General features: G+C 45.1%; 1 protein-coding gene across 1 annotated transcript in view; it reads left to right on the forward strand.

Moving 5' to 3' along the window:
• The window catches only part of LOC130107275 (protein CBFA2T2-like), a 49,447-nt gene extending 26,547 nt beyond the window's left edge, over positions 1-22,900 (forward strand). Inside the window, exons 2-11 of the mRNA XM_056273796.1 lie at positions 1,610-1,771; positions 2,352-2,593; positions 3,594-3,683; positions 11,195-11,379; positions 12,246-12,499; positions 15,218-15,303; positions 17,384-17,576; positions 19,172-19,240; positions 19,579-19,769; positions 20,885-22,900. Of these exons, the coding sequence (XP_056129771.1) occupies positions 1,636-1,771; positions 2,352-2,593; positions 3,594-3,683; positions 11,195-11,379; positions 12,246-12,499; positions 15,218-15,303; positions 17,384-17,576; positions 19,172-19,240; positions 19,579-19,769; positions 20,885-21,247 (1,809 nt within the window). The 5' untranslated portion in view covers positions 1,610-1,635 and the 3' untranslated portion in view covers positions 21,248-22,900. The remainder of the gene's footprint in view (positions 1-1,609; positions 1,772-2,351; positions 2,594-3,593; positions 3,684-11,194; positions 11,380-12,245; positions 12,500-15,217; positions 15,304-17,383; positions 17,577-19,171; positions 19,241-19,578; positions 19,770-20,884) is intronic.
• Positions 22,901-26,566: the final 3,666 nt, after the last annotated feature.

Genomic DNA, 26,566 nt, shown 5'->3' on the forward strand with positions numbered 1-26,566 from the left:
ACGTCCTGCTGTTACTGGATCTCCGCACTGTTTTTGACAACATATTACTAGACCGACTGGAAACCTGGGGGGGGCGAGTTTCTGGCATGGCACTACACTGGGGACTACTTTGTGTCTATAGGTAATTACAAAGTGCAGATAAAAGTGGCAACGAGATTGAAAATACATTCTTATTTCCAAACGTCATGTGACCTTTTTAAGAGACTCCGTCTCGCCCTTTATGAAGTCGAACGACTCGAGGCTGTGGCCGAGATCACAGCGCTGTAAGGGACACAGAGGTCTCCATTGAAGTCAAAACCCTAAAACCCCGAAACCACATTTTTAAAGAAGCTGCCGGCCGCTGACCCCGTGACCCCGCCAGACCTCGCCGGTCTATTAACCGTCATTCAAGGCAGTTAGAGGCGTCTGATCTGCTCTAAATGGAGAGCGGACCCCCAAGTTTTAGTGGATCTTTGACGAACAAAGACATCTCCTGATCCCGTATATAACCCCCCCCCCAGCTCCCCACCCCCTTCGTCCCATGTCTGGTGGTCCCATTCAGCGGCGGTGGCATATTGTGACAAGTATGCGTTTAACATTCAAAAGCTATGGCGATCTCGTTAGTAAAAAGCGTGAAATGGCTCCGTCCCTTTCTTGAACTCTTTTTTGTTTTTTGTTTCTGTGCCCCCCTCAACCACCCTTTAACTGGTAACTCAATGATGGTGAGGTGGTGGGGGGGAAGGGGGGGGATAAGTCTTCTCGCACACAATGGGCTTCTTCAACAGTTCTTCTGTTATGGATCTGAATAGTTGGAGAGAGGAGGCCTTAAACTCAAGACATCTGGTACTTTTATGTGTCTGGTAATGTTATGCGTGTGTGTGTGTGTGTGTGTTTTCGATGGTTGTGTTGTAGGTGTTGGGAGTGTGTGTATGTGGGGGGGTTCTGCTTTTCTCCCCAAGACAAAGGCGGCCAGCCTTTAGTTAGTTTTCTGCATTGATGATTGGCGCTATTGATATGATAAGGGAAGTTAAGGCAGTCTTTTTCTTTCCCTTTTTTTTCCCCTCTTATTTTTTGTAAAACTGAGAGCCGCCGGCCTCTCTCACCGCAGTCCATCTGCTAATCTTTGTGCGCCATGAGGACTGAAAGCGTCAACTCTCCTCCCTTTTTTTTTTCTTTGTAGAGTTCTCCATAGAGTAAAGTGGGGTTTTTTGTATCGGTATGCCCTCATTCTGACTCAAATCCAGACCTTTTTGTAGCTCGTCAGACTTACTGGAAGGCAGGGAAGGTTGGCATCCATGTGAGGATGTAGAAGGACAGCACTGATTTAAGATGGGTTATGGATTACTAGCTGAAACACAAAAATGGGGGGGGGGAAATCAATACGATGAAACTTGTGAAGTACGAAAACCAAAAATGCAAAAGATATTTAGAAACATTGTCTTGAGAAATAATTGGCTAAGTTGCACATCCAACACATGGCATGCTATGACACATGGCTGTTGGATGTGTGCAATGAAATACACTGGATCTGAAATTTAAAATGGATTTCCGGTATAGTTGCCCACCCACACGATAATGTACTTGTATGCAGTTGTTGACCACATGCTGACCTCCTGTCCACCTCCTGCAGACAGCAGAGAGAAGAAGAGCCCTGCCATGCCCGGCTCTCCTGTGGATGTTAAGACTCATTCCAGATCGGCCCCCAGCAGCAGCAGCGCCACCTCCGCCATGCCTCCCCTGCCCTCCGTCAACCCCAGTGGGCCCCGGCCAGCCTCCTTCTCCACCACAGCTTGTGAGGATCTTGTCTGTCTTTTCTGGAACGAAGGAGTTTTGAGAGAATTCCACCTAGCCCTCAGAATGGGATTGATAAGTTTCATGAGCTCCAGTATGACAGAGAATCATAACCGCTATCAGTCCTAACCACCATGACTCATGTACAGCAAATATTCTCTTAAGTCTTTAAAGCCACCTACTCGGTTACAAAAACTAGTATTTTTCTTATGACACCCAGTGATTTGAGCTTAAACTGTATTTTAAGAAAGGAGAATGGATGGTCCACTCACCTTTTAGTAGTGTCCTATAAATAGTGATGGAAACAGAATATTCCAAGTTGTCCAGTGGAAAACAATTGTTATCGAACCTTCTGGTTTGCTCTTGACACTTTTCAATGTTGTAGTTGCTGATTTTGCTTTCAATCATCCAATGGAAACATGCCTTGTATTCATATTTGAATCTTTTAAGGCTTTTCAAATTTTTTTGCTGAAAATGCGCCTCTATATTTTGACAGGGAAAAAAAAAGCTAAAGCACACCTCATCTAGATTACCTGGAATTCTCACTTTTCCCATTGTCACATCTTTCTCTGCCCTCCCAGTGACCAATGGGAACCATCACTCTCCTCCCACCCTGAACGCAGTACCATCTCCGCCTCAGCGCTACAGCAACGGCCCTTCCTCTTCCTCTTCCTCGTCACTGGCCAACCAGCAGCTGCCGGCCACCTGCGGCGCACGCCAGCTGAGCAAGCTCAAACGTTTTCTGACCACGCTGCAACAGTTTGGCAACGACATCTCCCCCGAGATCGGAGAGAGTGTACGAAGCCTGGTCCTGGCCCTCGTGGTAGGTCTTTTTATCAGCAAGGCAAATTCCGAAATGAAAAGGGAAAAACAGCCCTGCGTTGAGCATAGCCTTTTAGTAAGACCGTCTTTAAGTTTATGACTTTGAGTGGTGTCTTTTTTGTCGTATCATAGTCATACATAGTAGCATGGTAGTAAATCATATAATAGTACATTTACTCACTTGGCAGAAGCATTTAGCCAGAGTGATTTATACTAGACAGCAATTAGCAGATACGTTTGAATGTTACCAGCTGGCATCCTGGGGCGCTGCATAGTAGTCATATCAAAGTACTATGAAGTAGCAGTAAAACTTCATTTGCTATATAGGAATTATTTCATAGTTTTATATATATATATCATAGTAGTACTATATGAGGTGGTGGTAGTAGTAGTTCATTCATTTCAGAGTGCTACGATATGTAGTTTCAATAGTAGTACTTCAGCCATTTGATACTATGGAGTAGTAGTTGTTGTTCATTTGAAGTTATAGTATTTGTGATTATGATAGTAATCATTTCACAGTAGTACCATATAAAGTAGTTGTGTTAGCAGTAGTTCATTTGCTGGGTATTAATCATCCCGTAACAGTACTATATGAACTAGTACATTTGCTAAAGAGTAATCGTGTTATGGTAGGACTATAACAGGCAGCAGTTATAGTACATTTGCTACATAATAATCACATCGTAGCCAAGAGTAGGTGTCATGTTGAGTACGTTTAGTGTAAATACAGCTGAGATCATCAAGAAGTGTTGGATAGGAAAATAAAAGTACTAAGTAAATTTACATTGAAACATAACAGTTATATTATGACGCCTCATGAGAGAAAACTATGTCAAATGTTGATAGGACACAATAGTAGACACTGATGATGATAATAATAATAATAAGGGTGTTTTTTTCTTGGGCTAGTTTTGTAACCAGTGCTGAAATCGCTCTTCTCCATTTAAAAAAACAAAACAAAACATCGATTATCAAACTTCCATCTCTCCATTTCCCAGAATTCCACAGTGACCATCGAGGAGTTCCACTCTCGCCTTCAGGAGGCCACAAACTTCCCGCTACGGCCCTTCGTGATCCCCTTCCTCAAGGTAACGACCTTCTCTCCATCCTCCACTCTGTCCCTGCAATATTCATTCCCCCCCCCGCTCCTTCTTCTCCCCTCTTTTCCCAGTCAAACAGCACATGTACAGTTTGGCCTGTGAGAACAATCGAGCCATGTCGACAGCTCTGACTGCACCTCCACCCGGACACCCACGCTTATGTCATCTGACATAAGACACAATCAAGCCACAGGATGGCTTTGGAGGGGGAACGGCAGATTGTTGTCATCACCCTCGCTGCTTTATCACTCCAGTTAACTTGACATTAATCTAAACAATATCATTAGTATTTTTACACGAGAGAGGGCTGATATGATTTAGCGGTTGATTTTTTTTTTCTTCAAGATATCTCCCGCCATACTGCACAGGCTTTTCTTATATGACGCGCCCAGGTTTTCACAGTCAGTCATTGGCCCCGCGGCGGTTCAGAGTAACAGTCGTGTTCGGGGTGTTGACTTAACAAGTGACAGCTGAGTGTAAGTTTAACAGTCTGTGTGTGTGTGTGTGTGTGTGTGTGTGTGTGTGTGTGTGTGTGTGTGTGTGTGTGTGAGCCGCGTTGTAGCCGGGGGAGTCTGCAAGAGTACACTTTTTAAGAGTTCCCCTCGGGGAAGAGCCTCATAAATTACACTTTAGTCAGCAAGCTGCTCTTACTGCAGGCGGTACAAATCTGCTGCTTCTTTTTTTTTTTTTTTTCCTCCCAACTTTTTTTTCCAGCTCTTACCTCTCACTCACCTCTAGGACCCCCCCTCCACCACCACCACCCCATCTGTCCGTCTTTCTTTCTGTCGGAGAGTGTTGAGACAAGAAACCTCTGTTCTGCTTCTCTCGCTAATTCACAACTGAGAGAGACAGTGTGTGTGTGTTCATGCACGTGTTTGTGTGTGTGTGAGAGGGAGAGAAAACGGGGGCCCAAAAACGTAGCCCTGTGTCCTTGAAAGTAAGTTGAGAGAGAGAGAGAACAGCTCTTTGTTTAACAAGAAACAAACTAACAGTGGCACATCTTTTGTTATGTTTTGGTAACATTAGCAAAGTCACACTTTTATATTAACATGTCCATCAAGAGAGACTCGGGAAGTGTGTGAAACATGCCTATAAAGCGCTCACCTCCCTCTTCTTCTTTTTTTTTTGTTGATCCCCCCCCCCTTTTTTTTTCTTCTTCTCCCCAATTGTACTTGGCCAGTTACCCCACTCTTCCGAGCCATCCTGGTCGCTGCTCCACCCCCTCTGCCGATCCGGGGAGGGCTGCAGACTACCACATGCCTCCTCCGATACATGTGGAGTCTCCAGCCGCTTCTTTTCACCTGACAGAGAGGAGTTTCACCAGGGGGACATAACGCATGGGAGGGTCACGCTATTCCCCCCAGTTCTCACTCCCTGCCAAACAGGTGCCCCGACTGACCAGAGGAGGCACTAGTGCAGCGACCAGGACACATACCGACATCTGGCATCCCACCTGCAGACACGGCCAATTGTGTCTGTAGGGATGCCCGACAGAGCCGGAGGTAACACGGGGATTCTAACCGGCGATCCCCATGTTGGTAGGCAACGGAATAGACCGCCACGCCACCCAGACGCTCTCACCTCCCTCTTCTGCGGGTTCCAGCATAGCACATGGAACTGCCATTCTGTTTGTGATTTAAAAAAAAAAAGAATAAAGAGAGAGTTTAAGCTGCCCGGCTTCCGCCGATCCATCGTTCATCCCAGAACACCGTTCTGTCACTGCACAGACGCACAACACGCATGTCTGTTAGATGGGCCCTGGTCTATGAAAGTAGGCAGAGGGGCTAGAATTGGAGTGGGGGGGGGGGTAGACAGCTGTTGTATTGAAGAACAGGAGCATCTTTAAAGTAAGAAAAAAAATTAAAAAATAAAGGATGACAGGTGTGAATATGGATCAGTCAAAGCCTTTGGTCACCAAATCCAAATTTTAAATTAAAAAATTTCTCAAAAAATTGGTTTGTCATAATTGCTTTGGAAAAATTTTGATTCTCTACATTTTTTTTGCAGTTTTTTTTTTGCGCTGTGGTATTTCACTTTAGAGAATGATAGAAGAGACAATTTAAATAATAATTTTCATAACTGATGCAGCTCACCCAGATAAATTTCGGCAATCATAGCACAGACAGACGAATATGAATTAGATCTTTTAAGGGGGTTATAAACCAATAACACGGCCTGTGTTATACCTGCTGTCCCCTGGATAGGTTTTGATCTGAATAGTCCATTATGGGCTAGCGTCTTCTCCTCAGCCAATCGAGGCTACAGGGGGGCGGGGCTTCGCCTCTGACATTCATGGTGGAGGCCAAGCAGGAAGTGCTTTGAAAACACTGAAGAGCTCAATAAATACTACAGCTATAAGCACAAAACTGATTAATTACAATATTAAAAGTGTAACTAACTTAAAAACAAACAAACAAAGTTTACATGCTTTGATTATCAACTAAGACACACTGCCGGTGGAAGGCTGGGTTAGCTTGTTTTTGTCTTGTCTTAGCGCCAAGTGAAATAACCTGAGTGATGTTATTCAGGTAATTTTTGTGCTTTAGAGACACAGAATACTTTGTAAATCTTTCTTCACGTTATTTAATCTCTTCTGCGTTACGTAAAGTGATGCTAATTTTTAAGTCCGGATAAAATGGTTTGGGAATAGTGTGCTAGGCAATATGGAAAATATCACTTACGATAACCATGGAATTCTACATGTTATATAATCATGGTATTTGCTTACATTTGCAAAAATACCATGTTTAAGAATCTACGTGAGGTTCTTCACTTTGGACTGTTTGGTAATGTAAAGTATAATATCAAACCAAAACTAGTTTTCGAATAATACTCCCTGAAATATTTCAGACCTCAGTTTGTGAGAAATTTCAGGGACTAGTTTCTTGTCATTAATTCAGACAACAATTGTGTATCGGTTAGGGTTGTGATTCTTTCGGAATCTCACGAGTCCATTTCGATTCTTGGGTTCACGATTCGATTCAAAATCGATTTTTGATTAAAAAGGATTCCCGATCAAAACTGATTCTAGATTTGGTACATAGGAGTGCTAATTTCAGGATCTACTCCAGTCCGTTGTGCGCCTGTAGCTATGGACATAAGTCCCCATAATCAATTCTGTTCGGTTTAAAGAAAGTGTTTCCGGGTTAATGGGGTGAGCTACGACGATGATTGGTTGGGGCAGTGCCATGTCGCTGGGGCTGTTGGTTTTGGAGAGAGGAATAAAAGACACGCGTTCGTGTAGTCCGTTTCCACATTGGTGACCCCGACGTTTGTCTGTTTGACTTTTCCGGAGACAGCTCTTTATGAACATGACGACTGATGCGGTTTCTCCCAAGCTGCCGGAGTTCTGGGAGTCGTCCGCCTCGGCTTGGTTCGCCCAGACAGAAGCGCATTTCGCATTGCGGGAAATCACCGCGGACGCCACAAAATACTGTAGCGAATTTGGGGGGGGGGGGCAGCTCAGGAACCGCCACAGCCGGGACACGAACCCATGTGTCCTGCACCACAGGCGACAACGTTAACCAGTCGACTAAAGGGTCCGATCCGTTAGCCAAGGGCTAACGTGTCTACTTATCCATGCAGCACGTTACACTACCCCCCCCCTTCGGGAAGCGCGTCCGCGCGCATCCCACTTCTGACACCAATGTAGCGAATTCGGCAGGCAACCGCAGGAACTGCCGCAGCCGGGACGTGAATCCGGATCTCCCGCATCGCGGGAGACATCGCCAACCGCTCGACTAAAGGGTCCGCCCCCTTAGCCAAGGGCTACCGAGCCTATTCATCCGTGATCGTTACATTACTATTATGTGGTGTCTGCTCTCGGCCGGCCCCCCAGCCCCCAACAAGGCCCCTAAGGTTCCTCCGCCCGGCCCCTCACGCCGCCGCAGGGTTCCTCAGACCCCACCTGTGGGCACCCCGGCCTCCGCATCTGGGTGGCCGGGCCACCCGTTGACTTATGGTGAATTCTGGGGGGACGTGTGTAGCGGACTCTATGGACATAATTCCCCATATCGATTCTTGTCGGTTTACGGAAGTGTTTCCGGGTTAGCAGGGTGAGCTACGACGACGATTGGTTGGGGCAGCGCCATGTTGTTGGGGCTGTTGGTTTTGGAGAGAGGAATGAAAGACGCGCGCGTTCGTGTGGTCAGTGAGAGAAATATTCCGTCTCTTCTTTCCTGCAATTTCCAGACACTAAAGGCGGCGTGGCAAATTATAACATAAAAGCAGACTAAAGTGTATATAAGATTCTGTAGTTTTGATACTTGAAAAAGTGATATCAACTGATTGCAGTAATGTGACCGCAACCCGACCCCGGAAAAGCGGCTGGAGATGAGATGATGCAATGTGAACGCACAAAGGCAAACCCAACCTTCCTCAGTAAAAGACCGACGCGATGGTATGTTGTACTTTGGCTGGATTGTCTGGATCATAAATCTAAAGCCTTCATTGTCGACTACGCTGTAGGGGCGCAGGTCTTTTGAAACAGGTGATGGTTCGTTTTTGTTTGTTTTTGTGTTTTTGGCCCGTTCAGAACTGGCTGGGAGTTTGGTGAAGCGGTGCAGAACGCGGTGGTTGTTTGTTAACGTTGCAGGAGGTCGGCGTTCCACTTCTCTCAACTCTGGGCGATGGCGTAGGAGGCGAGACCTAACGTTTGTAGTGTTTCCCGAAATACTTAACTTTCGTTTCGCAAATCTTGCACATTGAATGAGTCATGTCAAGCTGCTTCTTCCCCGGGTGATTGTAAAATCCAAAATGCGCCCAAACGCTTGCCTTCCGCGATGATGGGACTGGCTGAATTGGTTGCTGCTCCGTTTTTAGAAAGGCTACCGAGAGCTAACGTTAGCAGCGACCGACTAATCACTGTCGTGTTTTCTGGAAGCCGGTACAGGTGCGCGCAGCTGGGGCGTCTGGGTAGCGTGGCGGTCTATTTCGTTGCCTACCAACACGGGGATCGCCGGTTTGAATCCCCGTGTTACCTCCGGCTTGGTCGGGTGTCCCTACAGACACAATTGGCCGTGTCTGCGGGTGGGAAGCCGGATGTGGGTATGTGTCCTGGTCGCTGCACTAGTGCCTCCTCTGGTCGGTCGGGGCGCCTGTTCAGGGGGGAGGGGGAACTGGGAGGAATAGCCTGATCCTCCCACGCGCTGCGTCCCCCTGCGGCAGAGGGGGTGGAGCAGCGACCGGGACAGCTTGGAAGAGTGGGGTAATTGGCTGGATACAATTGGGGAGAAAAAGGGGGGAAATAAAAAAAAACGTTGCCAGCAGCGATGAGGCTACTTAAGACTGACAAAAAAAATGTAAATCGATTTTTGGAATTTGTGAATCTATTCAGAATCATAGAAGATAAGAATCGCGATTCTTACGTGAATCGACCCCCCCCCTCCCCCGTATCGGGATATGACAATATCTGAGTTTCATCCCTATACGATACCACTGAAAGACCATAAACGATATTATTTAATTGCTAACTGGCACTAGTTTGGGAATTGAACTCTTGACCTCTGGCAGAGTAGTGACCCGACGGACCAATAGTCCATCCTGTCACCGAAGGACGACTGGAAGACGGACGAGGGCGAGATCAAACTATGAAATAGGTTTCCAGATTTGTGCGAGTTGTTTTTTTCTTCTTGTTTTCTTTGGAGATGGTGTAGGCGCTGAGTGGAGTTGGATCAGAGTTTCAGCCGTCAGCCCAGGAATGGTTGTTCAGTCGGATGCTTAAGTTGGAGACAGAGGCTGTGAGGAAATAGTTTAATTGCAACCACACAGGGATCTGGTCCTCATTAGAGAAACACAGAACCAGAGAGATGCAGATAGATAGCAGGAAGACATAAAAAACACAGAGGCATAAAAAAAAGAGAGGGACCGAGCAGGGGATTAGAGAGAAAATGGAGTCTGCGTAATCAAATATAATATTGCTCTGTGTTGTTGTTGTTGTTGATGTTGTATTTTACCTAGCGTCAGTGTTGTTGAGAGAGCCAGTGAGTTGAGACCCAGCGAATACGAAGCAGCCGTGTTGTGTTCAGTGTGTCAGTTAGAGCCCCCGGCAACAGCGGCCATTTTTCAGTTCGTTGAGAGAAGACATGAAAGCTGTGGGGGCCCAAACAAGAAGGGAGACATACACTCTGACCTTTAAGAAGACAGACATTCCCTCTCTACTCCCATCTCCCATCCAGACGCCTTCCTCCGAGAGAGATCTGCTTTGTGTCTGTGTGTGTTCGTGTGTGTGGTGTGTGTGTTACCCTCAGATACAACAATGTGGTGGTCTGCTATGTTCTATCTCACAGAAATCTGGTTTGGTCTGGTTGGTCATGTCTGTACCCACGCACCCTTCCTTCAAAATACACCACCGCCTGTCTGTCTGTAGGACTCTCTCTCCCTTTCTCGCTCTCTTTTTCTCTCCTTTCTGCGTCTGTTTCAATTCAGTTTCAGTTCAGCAGTGCTTTATTGGCATGACTCAGTTGCCAAAGCAGTGTCAACTATAATCTAAAATCTTAATTAACTAAAGGCGAGAAAAATTAGACATAAAGAATATTCATATGGAATTGTGAAATATATACATGGAATTATTCTCCTCTTCCTCTCTCTCTATCTGTCTCTGTCTATCCATCCTGTCTGGTGTGTCACCATTATATTTCTATGTCACTTCTTATTCCACTAGAAAAATCTCCCATTTTACCTCCGGCTTGGTCGTGTGTCTCTACAGACACAATTGGCCGTGTCTGCGGGTGGGAAGCCGGGTGTAAAAGAGTAGGGTAATTGGCTGATTACAATTGGAGAGAAAAGGGGAGGGGGGGACGAGAAAAATCTGAACTGTTTGTTTGATTTCATACATTGCCACTAGCGCACAACTACAATGACCCTTATGAGCCACTGTACATTGAACCAGCCATTGAACTGAATGGAAATTTAGTATCTCTCTCTTGCACTCTTTCTCTCCTCTCTCTCTTGCTCTTTCTCTTTTCTCTCTCCTATCGCTCTTTTTCTCTCTTGCTTTCTCTCTATCTCTTGCTCTCTCGCTCTCTGTTTTCAGATGTTATTTCTGTCTGTTTCCATGAGTCTTTGTTTCAAAGCTGCTGTAAATTTGTGACATTGTATTAACATTGTTTTTTTAAAAGTCCAAAGTCTCTCAAGACTTTTGTTTGTCACGAGGGTGAAGGCGAGAGTCCGGGTGGATTTCAATTTCTTTACCCTACTGAACAACTTAGATGAATTTACTGCACGGTGGTGTTTCACTACAGCCATTTGCTCAGTCAGTGAGGGGCAGTTGGTATTTAATTCTGTTTTTGCATAATGTTTTTGTGACCCCCTTTGGGAGTATGTGGCTTGAACCACTAAAAAAAAAAAAAGACCTTTTGGATGTTTTAATGTGAAGAAGTTGCTTATGTTTGATATTGAGAAATGGACATGTAATTGTTGAGTTTTTGTTCCATGTAAAATAAGGAGTTGTTTAAAATTCAACTCTCTCTCTCTCTCTCTTTCTCCTCCCTTCTCTCTAGGCCAACTTGCCCCTGCTGCAGAGGGAGCTGCTCCATTGTGCGCGGGCGGCCAAGCAGACGCCAGCTCAGTATCTGTCCCAACATGAGCACCTCCTGCTCAGCACCACTCTCGCCTCCCCGCCCGACTCCTCGGAGCTCCTGATGGAGCCTGGCGACGCCCCAGCCAAAAGACACAGCCCCTGCAGGTGGGAGACGTATTAGGGGGCATAACTTGCGTACTAAATCTCCTTTGCATACAAAATACTGTATACTGTGCATGCACTGCAATACTGTGCATTCATACACAAACATTTCCAGCGGGGCAGAACAGGAGCTGCCATTTTTGTCCAACTGGTTTTAATGAGAGTTTTTCAAATATGGGAAGAGCCTCCCTGCTTTAAATTGAAGGCTGACAATTTGATTTGTATGTGTCTGGGCTAAGCAGCAAATGACCTCCTACTTACTCACTTTACTTGTTTTCCAATTTAAATTCCTCTATCCGGATATTCTTAGATACCATATAATCTGCATTAAAACATGTTTTAAGTCTTTTGTGCTCTTTTTGTTCAGCTTACTTGGCTTATCGTTCATTTGGTCTTGAACTTAATGTGCAATACTGTACATCCTGTTTATCTTCATTCACACATGCACAGATAAACATTTGAAAATACTGAGCTGCATTTTCACGCCACTGTCTTTATATGAGCTGTGTAGAAAAGCAGAAGCAGAAAAACTCAGTGGATGCGTGTCTTCCCTTGACTGTTGTTGATGACGTTGTCCTGGTGATGTCCCGGCGATGCGGACACATGGGGATCATTTAATCTCTTAAAAACCAGCTGATGAAGATTCAGCTGATTTGTATTTTAAATCTTATTTAACTTCCCAAAAATACTCTTTTACGTGCCAGTTGGATGAAAACTTGGCCGCTGCTTCCAGTTGACGTATTTCCAACTTGGTTGCTCACACACTGGGACATGTGCACACAAGTTGTGAGAAAACACACACACACACACACACACACACACACACACACACAAACTGTTAACTAATGCTTCCACCTACTTTGCCGTAGGGCCAAAGAGAACGGCTTCCACGAGCGTCCCGCTGCAGCCCTAGAGCCTGCCGCCAAAAGGATCTGTACCATCAGCCCTGCCCCCCGACATAGCCCCGCCCACCCCCTACCGCTGAGCGCCCAGCTCCACCCGACCCCTCCCCCCCTGCAGCACTACGCCCTGGATGACATCGCGGCTCCCCACATCCTCCACCGTGAGCACAGCCAGCGCATGCTGGAGCTCCGCGAGCTGAAAGACAGACCCAGGCTGCCCGGTACGTCCTGCCACCATCCATCTCGCCACGTCTTCTTCTTTTCTTTTTGTTCTGGCAGCAGCCCAGCTGCCAGTCACCTGAAATGATCAAAATGTTAAGTTGCAGAAATCTGTTTTTGGTTTTTTTGGATCTCTTGATCCATGCACATATGGTAATAACAGATTAATAGAAAACACAACCAAACACACGTTAAACATGCTGGTGCACAATGTACAGTCAACACAGGGCGCTGCTAGCTGGTCAGTTGTAGGGATGAACACCTCCACACACACATTTATCACACATTAGTGCACACACGTTGGTTTTGCACTATGATCGATATCTCCTGGCTAATGGGTGGTCCATGTAAGTGTGTGTGTATGTGCGCTCCTGCTGTCTTTTTTTTTCAAGTGATAAACCCGTAGAGAGAGAGAGAGTGTGTGTGTATACACGTGTGTGTGTGTCTCTCTCTAAACAGAGCCATACTGTCCATGCAGGGAGGGCTGGATCTACTCTGTTGTATGTCTACACTCCATCTGGGCCTTGTCAGTGCACAGTGGAAACAGCAGTAGCACACACACACACACGCACTCACTCATACACACCTTGATATGTTCATGGTAGTGGTGCTGTGTTTATGGGGCCATAGTCCCTTGTCTGACAGCCCCTTGCCCGCCTGCTGCCACTTAACTCTCTCTCACATACACACACACACACACACACACACACACACACACACACACACACACACACACACACACACACACACACACACACACAATCAGTCCACACACTGCTTTGAACTGAAGAACATTGATGAGAACCAGGAGTCGGAAAGAGAGGTTGAAATACAAGTGTGTGTGTGTGTGTGTGTGTGTGTGTGTGTGTGTGTGTGTGTGTGTAACATCATATTTACTGCTCAGTAGGGTTAGTGTGCATGTGGTCTCTTGTTGGCTGTTTGCTGCTCACTTTCAACAGTTTGTGGTTTTCTGTCTCTTTGTAGTCCCTGCGTGTGCCTTCATGTTGTATTTGTGTGCATGCACACGTGTCAGCATTTTTCAGTATGTTCTGCGTTGGTGCAGGCTTAGGAGTGTGTGTGTCTGTGTGTGTCTGTATGTGCATATGTGACCTATTGTCAAATAAAAAGTAAATGCTATTTAAATCATATGTACTGTGTACTGATTGAAATAGATTCACATGAACTGGCCAAAATGGCCAAGTAAGGATGTGTGTGTGTGTGTGTGTGTGTGTGTGTGTGTATGTGACATTTGAATGTTATCAAAATTATTTAGCTTGACAAGTCACAAAGTGACGGGGACACAGTGTTGAGATGTGTGTGGCACAGTGTTTTCTAACCGCTTTAAATGTAATTAAAATGCAGATTGTGAGCAGCTCTAACAGCAGAATATGGACGTGTGTGTAATTGTCCTCAGTGAGTCTCAGCCGGCTGGTTGTGTTTAGAAATGGAGCCACTCCACTCAGTCTGAGTGTCTCCCTGTTGGAATGCTATGAGCTCCCGGACGGGAGGGGCTTAGAGAGAGCAGCGCTCCAGGGCGAGGTGCGCGTGTGTGTGTGTGTGTGTGTGTGTGTGTGTGTGTGTGTGTGTGTGTGTGTGCGCGCGCGCGCGCACAGCTGACAGCTGACTTCCAGATGTGTGGAGGCCCTGGGCGCTGCATGGCAGGGCCGGGAGTCTGTTTTCCATCACAGGCCTCGCGCTCTGTCTGTCTCTCTCTCTGTGTCTCTCTCTCAATTCAATTCAAACGGCTTTATTGGCATGAAAGTTTTACAACAATGTTGCCAAAGCATCAAAAATACAGTTTGAACGGTACAAAATAGCACCAATAATGAACATCAACACAACATTGTAACGATCAGTAAAGATACAATAAAACAATAAAATCTCTCTCTCATCTTTCTCTGTCTGTCTCTCTTTCTCTGCCTCTGTCTCTCTTTCTGCCTGTCTGTCTCTCTCTATCTCTCCCTCTCTCTGTCTCTGTCTCTCAATTCAATTCAGTTCAACAGAGCTTTATTGGCATGACCATGTTCAGTTACACAGTAGTAACAAAGCACAATGTGGTACACAACAGTACAGTTTATAACATACAAACAATAATAATTAAAAAAAAGTTGCTGTACTGTTAAAAACAAACAATCAACCAATAATTTAACAATATTTAGTAGTGCAAACTCTGTCTCTGTCTCTCTCCGTCTCTCTCGCTCTCCACGTCCCTTGCTCACTGTCTCTCTTGCCTCCTCTTCATCTTTGTCTCTTCTCCTCTGCCCTTCTCACCATCACTTTTATCTAGGGAGCAATGGGGGAGGTGCTGTTTGAGGGTTTTTTTTCTTCCATTATCTGTCTGTTGGTATACTGATGGTCAGTAGACATACCCATGTTGGATGAGCAGAACTCGTTTTGAACTCTGACTGTTTTTGCTGAATTAAATTCATGCAGGAAATCCTGTAGGCATCTGAAAAGATTAACTCAATTGTTTTTGTAGTTGAATTAACTTAAATCATTTGGTTAAATTGCAGACACAGATGCACAGGCCTGCATATAGACAGACAGACACACACACACACACACACACACACACACACACACACACACACACACACACACACACACACTATCCTCACCCTTTAGCACCTTAACACCTCTTGAGCTTAAAATGATTAAAACTGTTAATAACATGGGCCTGTGCTCTCTCTTTCTCTCTCTCTCTCATGTATTCTGATCAGGCACTAACGGGGGCTACCGCGAGGAGCCGGTGGACCACAGACTGACAGACAGAGAGTGGGCTGATGAATGGAGGCATCTGGATCATGTAAGTCCACTGACATGCTACCACAGCTAATGGCTGGGTACCCTTCACCCCCCCAAACCCAGTACCACTTTACCTTCCCCTTGTTTACATGGCGCTCCTCTGTGAAAATGTGCTGCGTCTTACTGCGGGGGGTGTTTCACGGTGTGTCATACACCCTCTTCACAGGGGAACCAAACCACGAGTTTCAACATTATCTCTTGATATGTGTTTTAGGGATGACACTCCATTATCAGCGATGATGCTGAACAGTCTTCTGTGCGTCTCTGGAGAAGAAAAAAAAACCGCCAAACTTGTGTTTGCCTGTGTCATCACTGGCAGGCAATCCGTGAATGTAAAAACTACAACCCTTACTTCCTGGTTTGAAAACTACAACCCTTACTTCCTGGTTGGTCACTGCCTTCGGTTGGCTTTGTCACAACAGATGCACCGTACAAGAAAATGCAAATAATGCTGCATACAGCTGTTGTAGTGAATAGCGAGTTATGGATTGTCTATCAAAATGAGAAGAACAGTGTTATATTATAAAGTGGTATATTGTCGTTATTGCATTTTCTTTTACAACGAGGCCTATCAGCAAACCAGGAAGTAAAAGTTCACATTTACTGGTTGTCACTAGCAGACAATCTATGACTAGCCATTCGCTACACCAACTGTATGTAGTGTTGTTATTTGGATTTTCTCTTTTTTTCTACCTCTTATCCCCCCCCCTTTTTTTTTTTCTCCCCAATCGTATCCGGCCAATTACCCCACTCTTCCAAACCGTCCCGATCTCTGCTCCACCCCCTCTGCTGATCCGGGGAGGGCTGCAGACTACCATGCACCTCCTCCCATACATGTGGAGTCACCGGCCGCTTTTTTTCACTTGACAGTGAGGAGTTTCGCCAGGGGGACGTAGCACGGGGGAGGATCACGCTTTTTCTCCCAGTTCCTCCTCCACCCTGAACAGGCGCCCCGACCGACCAGAGGAGGAGCTAGTGCAGTGACCAGTTATTCGTCCGTTGCAACGACGAGGGCCATCTAGTCATCCTGTGATGGATGACTGATGACTTGCGCGATGATTAAAGTGAGGAAGAGTTGCGCATCATCAACCCCACTCTCTCATCCGAGATCACCTACTACCAGTGGCAAGACTAGTGAGACGACTGGTACCGGAGACCGATGCAGATTTTTCCTCAGGGTTTCTTCCCGAAGCTGAGTATACCTGCAAGGCAGCGGAGGTTTTAAATCAGAGTTGTCCTTCTCGTAGATGAACTGCCTGACAGCCTAACGAGCTTCATCTACCCGGGTTTGAAATCAGAGTTGTCTTTCTAGATTGGCTGCCAACCAAGGCTAACGAGTCCAATCGACCCACTCCGGGAACCCGGCCGCCCCCGCAGCAGACTTTGTGAAAACAGGAGGTACCACGAGAAGGTGCTGCTGCGGACACATTTGCGTAGGGGCGGCCATATGCGAAGGTCCTGATGGACCCACGGCGATCACTACACCAGGAAGCGAGAGGCCACCGCTTCGCATTCCTTTTGGCAAGTAGGACATCTGGCCCAATACTCGCCACCTCCCTGTGACCAGGACACATAACCACATCCAGCTTCCGACCCGCAGACACGGCCACGGCCAATTGTGTCTGTAGGGACGTCTGACCAAGCCGGAGGTAACACGAGGATTCGAACTGGCGATTCACGTGTTGGTAGACAATGGAATAGACCGCCATGCCACCCGTATGCCCTGTTATTTGCATTTTCTTATACAACATCGCCTACTTTGACGAAGCCCACAAAAGGTAGCGGCAAACCAGGAAGTAGAGGTTGTAGTTTTCACATGTCTGCCAGTGATGACATCAGCGAACAGTTTCAGTGGTTTTCAGAGACACACAGACTGCTCAGCAGTAGTGGAGTCTAATCCCTACAGCACATACAGTATGCATAAAGCAGTGATGTTAAAATTGTGATCGTTTCCCTTTAACACACCCGGGCACAAAAAGTCAGGAATCGATGACCTGTATGTACTAAGTGTGTACATGGCTGAATAGCGTTTAATTCGACCCTTGACTTTCTTTTTTTGCTCCTCTTATTTTCTGTTTCAGGTGCTGAACTGCATCGTGGACATGGTGGAAAAGACGCGGAGGTCAGTGAGCGTGCTCAGAAGGTGCCAGGAGTCAGACCGTGAGGAGCTCAACTACTGGAGGCGGCGTTCCAGTGAGCAGGAGGACCCACGGAAAGGAGGCGCTGGCTCCGCCCCCTTCTCAAAGACACACAGTCCCCACTCCGTCGACTCTGGTGGGTGTTTTAACATCTCCATCACCTCCGGCATCCATTCTTATTTCCTCTTGTTGTGACGGACTCTCCCCACCAGAGATTGAACCAGAGTTCAAGAGTTCGACACCAGTCAGTTACAAATGTTTTCATTATAGTCAGTTAAAAGTTACATTCAGTGTACTCGGATGTTATGTCTGCTGCCACCTTCAAGGTTAAAGTCATACTCTCTTTTAGGACTGAATCCTGCCAGGCTTTTTTTTTTCTCAATTAAAATATATCAGATGGTCAGTGGAGTGCCAAGAATCCAACATGAAATCAGTAAGGATCATTTGGGAAAGTCAGTAGGTTTTTCTCTATATCTAAGAGATTTTTGAGTCGAGGTTGTTGAGAGGCAGTGATATGAATTGTATGTGATAAACTATCCCCAGCATACGGAAGCTAAACAAGGGTTAGGCGAGACCAGAATGAAATATATTTTCATTTTGGCCCCGATAAAAGTGTATTTCCTAGGGAGAAGAAAACCTGAGCACAGACCAGAAACACCTCCTGTGCTCTGGTGGTTACTGTCAGGATCACCTTTTTGTTTTTACCTCCGTCACATATCGGTGCATTAGCAGGTCCCCTCGGCGGTTACTCCCTCCGTTCGCTGTGTACCGGCAGAGTTTCTCTGCCTCTGCCAGCCACACGGTCCCCCTGCTGGTCCTCAGTCACTGACAGGTGCCAGCGCCGGCCCCGACCAGATCGGCCACAGAAGGGCCATCTTGCGACGCTGCAGGCTCAGGGGCCCAGAACTGGCTGACTGGCCAGAGCGCCATCTGGGCCCCCAGTCGGGAAGCCTGCCTGGGCTTGGACAGGCTAACGCACCAGCCTGGATAGTCCAGGGCTCGGGAGGTGTGTGTGTGTGTGTGTGTGTGTGAGAGCTGTAGAGAGCTAGGTTTAGAAAAATAGTGGAAAGACGTTGCGGAAAAGAGGAATAAGTGACCCTAGATAGCCCTTGGATGTGGAATATGACGGTATTGCATGTGTGCGAGTGTGAAAAAGAGAGCGAGAGATGAAAAGAAGAGACTTAAGTGAGAAAGAGAGATGAGGGAACAGACAGCATGTTGTCACAGCTTGGTTTTGATTATTTTCTTTTTCCCAAGCCAAACGCAGCTTTTCTCAAGTTGTCTCTCAGATTGCTCTGAAAAACGAAACACGGCCGCTTGTGTGGCCGTGTTTCACTGAGGTGTTTCAGAAGACGAGAAAGCCGGGGCCGGGGTGATGGAACGATGTCCATCTAGCTCCCTGTCTGTATATCTATTTTCCCTGTAAAATAAGAAATCTTACAATTATATGAAGCTGTCGTTAATCCGAGCCCGCCAGAATACAGTTAAGGTTTTTATTGAGAGCCAAGCAGATTTGCTGAGAGAAGGAGTCTGACACGGTCGGATTCTTGACCGCAACACGTATGCACATAAACACCACGAGCATCTAACAATATCTATGAGAGAAGTACCTACATATAGTACCTCAGTGGTCAGCTGTTGACTTGATGGGCTGTTTTAACAGTAAATCTGTGAAGTTGTGATCGTTGTTTAATGTCCTGTTGTTTTTTCTTTTGTTTCATTTTTCTGCAGATTCCCAGAGAGACTTTGCCGCACGGCCAAGCTCAGCTTACGTGCCAGATGAGATCTGGAGGAAAGCCGGTAAAACACACCAAAACAATGCCTTTCACATAGAACCGACAGCATCAGTGTCAGCATCAGTAGCAATACTTAGATTTAAAATGTAACAGGTACACCAGATAGATTATGATACACTCATAAATATCATTCAGGTGGTTACTTTCAACCATTTCAACGTGTATCAAAATAACCAAATTAAATAACGCTGATAAATGTAAACGCATTACCAGAATATGGCCACAGGGTGGCGCTGTTTCGCAATGCAAAAGTTTCAGAGAGCCCTCATCAGCACATAACCAAATCAGCCACAGAATAAGCAGAATTAATCCTCTCCTCTTCTCATCTCCTCCACTGTATAGAAGAGGCGGTGAATGAGGTGAAACGTCAGGCCATGGACGAGGTGCAGAAGGCGGTGGCCGAGGCGGAGCAGAAAGCCTTCGAGATGATCGCTGCCGAGAGAGCCAAGATGGAGAAGACCCTCGCTGAGGCCAAGAGGAAGGCCCAAGAGGATGCCATCATGGTCATCAATGAGCAGGAGGACTCCAGCGAGGTAAATGGAGCAGGAGATTTGAAAAAAGCTAGCAAGATATTCTTAACGTACATGGAAATAAGAAATTGCGGCACACACAAACACGCATACACACACAGATACACACACACAGATGCACAAGCACATGTATTGGAGGAGGCATGTGGTAGTCTGCAGCCCTCCTCGGATCGGCGGAGGGGGTGGAGCAGCAACTGGGACGGCTCGGAAGAGGAGTAATTGGCCAAGTACAATTGGGAGGAAAAGAAGGGAAAATCCACAAAAAAAAAGAGAGCGAGAGATGATGAGAAACACACTCAACTCCATTGGTTTTAGATGAATGACTGGGTGCTGAATCATGACTGTGATGCCCCTGATCAGCATGCCAAAAGTGATATCCCCATTGTAGGTACCGACGTCCAGCTGAAATGGCATTTGGGGAGTATCTGACTTCCGCATCGTGACATATTTCCAACTGAAACAGGGTAGACAGGCTGAACATGATGCTGGCAGGAATTTGATTTGAACGTTGAAAAGTGGGCGTGTTGCTAGCTAACTAACTAATGACTCCACTCTGTGCCACTAAAAGTTGAAGATTGATTGATCGGTGGATGCTGTGATATTACTGGTTGAGATTGCATCATATTTTGTTTTACCGAGAGAAAACATGATTGGATTTTGGTATTAGAAATACAAAGAAATTCATTTTGTATTTTTTGACATATATTGTTACATAGGTGCACAATATGACTGGGAATGTGCTTTGAAAGGGTTAAAAAGACATTTTACATAACATATACTATAAGGTAAAACTGGTGAGACAGGTAAAAATCCCATGAGGCATTAGTGACCAGTTATGAAAGACATCAAATTATGAGAGCAAGTTAATGAGATAGTGGCCTGCTACTGTACCATATTCACTCATGAGAATTTCTCTTAATTCTACCTGTTTTCTACGTTTATACTTCTTCTCCTTCATTTTCAGAGGCTTGTACATAATATGTGGTGCTCAGACAGACGTGACAAACAGCTAAAAGTCTGTGAAAGTCTAATGAATGTCTTTTTTCTTTGTCCTGCTGTTTAAATTCACAGTAAATTAACACTTTAGGTTTTTTTTTTTTTCCTCTGTCGCTCCTCAGTGCTGCTGGAATTGCGGTCGGAAGGCCAGCGAGACGTGCAGCGGCTGCAATGCCGCCCGCTACTGCGGGTCCTTCTGTCAGCACAAAGACTGGGAGAGACACCACCTCATCTGCAGCCCGGGGCTCCAGGCCCAGCCCAAACCTGTGTCTGCCATCACTGCCGCCAGGGCTGCCGCCGTCACCACGGCAACAACAGCAGCAGGAGCACCCGCCGGTGTCTCCCCTTCGGGCTTTCTTGGAGCAGTCAAGGCCCCTGACAGCGTCCCCTCGAGCTGCAGCCCGGGTGGGGACAAGGCCTCCATCGCGTCCCGCGCCTCCACCCCCTCCACCCCCGCCTCAGCACCGGAGACAAATGGACACTAGCTGGAAGCACACTGACCAAACACAGATCAGGGCCGACATCCACTCCTCCGCCTGACCTTTGACATCAGGGACAAGTGCGTCCGTATGGAATGTGTTAGGGAAGCCTTGCACGTAACTGACATGAAATCAGCGGCGAGAGGGAAATTATTTGTGAGTTGCATTGGGCCAGACAGATTTTTCCATCATGCTGTTTGGCAGACATAAAGAAAACAGGAGGACAGATTATGGATGTCCAAGCGATATGTCAACGGGGATTTTGGCTTTGGCGAAGCAGCAGAAGAAGGAGGAGGAGGAGAGGGACTCATCTCGAACACATCCGTTATCCGTTGGATGAGCAGATCTCCCTAACAGATGGAAACCGGTTTATCTTTGTCCAAAATCCCATATTGTGGATCTTCGAGAGGGTGGAAAAAAGGAAAAGAAAGAGAAAAACTCATTAACTGACTATTGATCTTATTTTATTTTTTCTCCGGTTGGGGGTTGAAAGAAGTTATGAGAGGAAGGCTTATGAAAGAAGGGCTTTGGGTTTTCTCTTTTCCTTTTTCAACACACAAGTGGCAGCCTCCCTCCAGTTTGTTGTCTATGGATGAGAAACGTCAGTGGACGGTGTCAGTAGTTTAACAGTAACTGTCCCATAGAAGGAAATGGAAGACGGAAAGAGACACCACATTGAAGAGATTTGACTGCAGCTCTGTGTATAAAACAAAGGAGACAAAAATCTCCCCCTCTACGTTTTCGTCAGGTGTCCATTTGTGCAAACGCGTGTTTAAAAAGAAAAAAAGAAAAGAAAAAAAAAACAGCCGTGCCGTCCATCAGTAATCGTAAAAGCTTATGAACCACTTTGTCGGAGCAATATTAATATTCAAGTGTTCAGGTATCACAAGTCTTTTTTTTTTCTTTTCTTTTTTTTCCTGCATCACCAAAGTTTGAAGCGAGTCTCTTGTAGCCTGTTACTGTTGAGTCTAATTATACTCTTAATTATCCCACGTCAACTAACTTAATGACGCTCCCTTGTCTCTATCCTCCTCTGAGTCCCTGTCTGTCGTCAGTATCTTTCCACCAAACAATGGAGAGATGAGCGATGGTCGGATGGAGGGATGATTTGGTTGGGAACTCGTTTCTGTAATTAAAAACATCCTTGGTCCATGTCGGCGTCCAGCGTTTTGCTTCTTTTGGGGTTTTCCACATCTTTCATTTCACCACAACAATGAACAGCTGAAGAACTGAAACCCTGTGACACCGGGGCCCTTACAGGAAGGGCCGGGAGCCGATATGAGGTGAGTCGGGTTCAACTGTGATGGCGGTTTGGCAGCGACTCTGTCCCATTTTAAAAAAATCTCAGGAGGTAAAAGAGTGTGTACAGGTCATTTTTGTCTTTTTTTCTTTTCTGTCAGGCGTTTAGTGAGGCTCGAGTTATCATACTCTGCTGTTACCGTCAAAACCTTCTGCTTATTTCGTCGTTTCGTATCGTCGTTGAGATGTGTCTGTAAAGAATATTATGAGAGAACACCTTTATTTTGTGAGTCACCCACTTTTCTTTCTTTTTTTCCCCTTTTTTTGCCCTTTTTCAAAAACAGGATCTTTTGTCATGAGACATGTCTTCATATGAAAAGATATCTTGATATGAGCTATGAAATAAAGAAATAGACTTACTCCGGGAGATGGTTTTCTTGTGTTTGATTGGAAATCAATAACTCAATCACGTATAGAACACACATGCCAAGTAAAACTAAATAAATAATGTTCTTAACAAGCCAAAGCAATGAACCACAGGAACAGATGTTAAACATGCAGTGACTATAGATAGATGGATAGATCCATGGATGCATGGATAGATAGATAGATAGATTATTGATCGTAAGGGAAATCAAAGCATTACAGCAGTCGTAGTCCAACAGCACACAATATCAGAAGTACACAATAGTAACAATATAAAGCATAAAAACTATTTGAAAAAAATAAATCCATCCATCCATTATCCAAACTGCTTATCCTGCTCTCAGGGTTGCAGGGATGCTGGAGCCTATCCCAGCAGTCATTGGGCGGCAGGCGGGGAGACACCCTGGACAGGCCGCCAGGCCATCACACATGGCCCACACACACACACACACACCTAGGGACAATTTAGTATGGCTGATTCGCCTGACCTACATGTCTTTGGACTGTGGGAGGAAACCGGAGCCCCCGGAGGAAACCCACGCAGACACGGGGCGAACATGCAAACTCCACACAGAGGACGACCCGGGACGACCCCCAAGGTTGGAGTACCCCAGGGTTCGAACACAGGACCTTCCTGCTGTGAGGCGACCGCGCTAACCACTGCGTCACCGTGCCCCCCTATAAAGAATATAAAGTACTAAACTAAACTGAAGTACTTGGTGCTGCTTATAGAATAAAGAGATGCATATTAATATCCAAAAGCAGGGTGGATCGAGAGCATTGGTAAAAAAAAAAAAACAGCAGATGTAAAATCTGTTTCACATAAGTATACTTTATATATAGTATAGCATATATACTATGTATATATAGTATACTTTAAGTATAGTTTTTAAAGTCTACTTAAGTATAAACAGCTAACAAACTTTAGGTAACTGTACATAAGTATACGATCGTCGGTACTCTGGGATCAAACTGCCTGACTTTTTAGTTTATAGAAGTATCGTCATGTTAACTGAAAGGATGACTTTTTACTGTTGGGACTGAAATGTACATTTTTAGTTGACTTATATAAATAATAAAAGTGTACCCAGGAAAATATTCAACAAGTTCAAAAGTACAAGTAAAGTTGAAGGAGACTATTGTCAAGTTCTACAAAGGTAAAATAAAAGTAATACTTGGTTATTTTTAGTTGAAAAGACGTGTACTAAACGTGTACTGAAGTAAACATCTGAGGGCTGGTAGAGCTTCAAACCACTATACAGAACATACAGTCAAGCGGTGTAATACCACTTATTATAAGACTGGTGTCATACTGTCAATCAATCAAACCTTATCAAATGCAACACAATGCCCTCAACATGTCAAAGTCCACAGATGAAAAATAGGTGACGATAAAAGAAGCGAAACAAACGCTGGTTTCATTAACTAGTCATGTCCCGTCTGGTTTCATTAACTAGTCCTGTCCCGTCTGATTTCATTAACTAGTCTTGTTCCATCTGGTTTCACTAACTAGTCCTGTCCTATCCGGTTTCACTAGCTAGTCCTGTCCCGTCTGGTTGCACAAACTAGTCCTGTCCCATCTGGTTTCACTAACTAGTCCTGCCCCGCCTGGTTTCATTAACTAGTCCTGTCCCGCCTGGTTTCATTAACTAGTCTTGTCCCATCCGGTTTCACTAACTAGTCCTGCCCTGTCCGGTTTCACTAACTAGTCCTGTCCCGTCTGGTTTCTTGAACTAGTCCTGTCCTGTCCGGTTTCATTAACTTGTCCTGTCTGGTTTCATTAACTAGTCCTGTCCGGTTTCACTAGCTAGTCCTGTCCCGTTTGGTTGAAGCTGTGTTCACCAATCAGATGGTGTAATCTTGGACTGGAAGGAAAACCTGATGCTATCTATCTATCTATCTATCTATCTATCTATCTATCTATCTATCTATCTATCTATCTATCTATCTATCTATCTATCTATCTATCTATCTATCTATCTATCTATCTATCTATCTATCCCCAAACCGCTTATCCTGCTGTCAGGGTCGCGGGGATGCTGGAGCCTATCCCAGCAGTCACTGGGCAGAAGGCAGGGAGACACCCTGGACAGGCCGACAGGCCATCACAGGGCTATTTATGCATATTTCAGGTTATCTAGTTTATCATAACAACGCATTTAAGACTCCTATCATAAATTCTTCATCTTATAATTAATTTCTATGTTTTAGCTCTATGAATCAGAGACTTGATAGTCAGGCAGGTTTTCGTCTGCTGTACAAAGTGAAGGATGCTGACTACAGCTGTTCTCTGGTTCTCAGCAAAAGCCATTTGGCTCCCTCTAATTATCACAGCCTTGTGTGTCTCAATTCTGCTATCAATCATTCATCAGCTCAGGATGAAATATACACGAGACGCCTTTTGACTTCAGGTATGAGGCAATGAGCATGCGCTCCTCTGAGAGGTGAAACCCTTCTGAATGCTGTATCCTTATCAGATTTCATTTGAATAATTTACTGCTGCTTTCCTTTTTCAAACTTAATTGATATTCGCATACTGTTGAGGCAGCAGGAATAAAGGTTTGTGTAAAAAGAGGACGGAGGTAGAAAATGGGCTGAATCACCAATTTGGTTCAGAAACATGAACTCAGGAAAAAAAACATTATTCAGTGTTTCAATATCAAATCTCACCAGAAGGTGGCAGTATAGTAAATGGTGATGACGGAGTAGTTGCATCTCTATGTGGTTGGAGCAATTTAAATATTTAGATCGTTGTTCAGAGAAAAACAGTACTTAGTGTATCAATCAGTGTTTAACACCAAAAAAAAATCACAACATGTATGAGTACCAATATTTTTATTATTCTTATTACTCCTTCCCCCTCTTCTCCCTCTTCGTCTTCTGCTCCTCATTATTCAGAATACTTAGTTTCGTCTTGCATTCGGAAACATCAAGCTACAACGGATTAGCATTTAGATTCAATGTATCTTCTATTTGAAAAATCAACAGTTTAGACTTTTATGTCAACAACCAGTGGACCAAAACAGGTGCCAGTACCCCAATTCAGCAGTTGCATGGCATGAACATCACATGTGTCTTGGATATATTTATATTTATATCTTAGTAATATATATATATCCCCATTCAAATGAGTTTTTGCATGTATTTCATTACATACATTATTATATTATAGTACATACGACATACATTTCCACAGTTTTTACATAAATGTATCTTTGCTTAGTAAAAACTTTTTATGTAGCTATTGATACAAATCAAATTGTACACAGATATTGCATATATGCTACAATAAAAGCAAGTGAGAATGTATCTGTTGACCTACAGATTAAACTGGATAGTGAGAAGGAAGGCCAAAGGCAAATCCATAATGTGATGGCAAAACTGTTTATTTAGCTCTAGTGATGCAGTTCCATCAAATGTCACCTTGAAGTACATTGTTTAAAATCAACTGAAAACTCACTATTTAAATGTCTTCCTTTATCTTCTGTTAAATCAATATTTAGCATGACAGAACAGCGAGGGAGAAAATAGAAAACACGAGAGTAGGATTTCATTTGTTTACATTGTAGCATCAGCTCAGGTCTGAGAACACGCCGGCCTGAGAACATACTGTAGCGAATTCGGGGGAAAACGCAACCACAGGAGTTGCCGCGGCCGGGA

This window comes from Lampris incognitus, chromosome 2 (assembly GCF_029633865.1).
Source record: "Lampris incognitus isolate fLamInc1 chromosome 2, fLamInc1.hap2, whole genome shotgun sequence".
Lineage (NCBI taxonomy): Eukaryota > Metazoa > Chordata > Actinopteri > Lampriformes > Lampridae > Lampris > Lampris incognitus.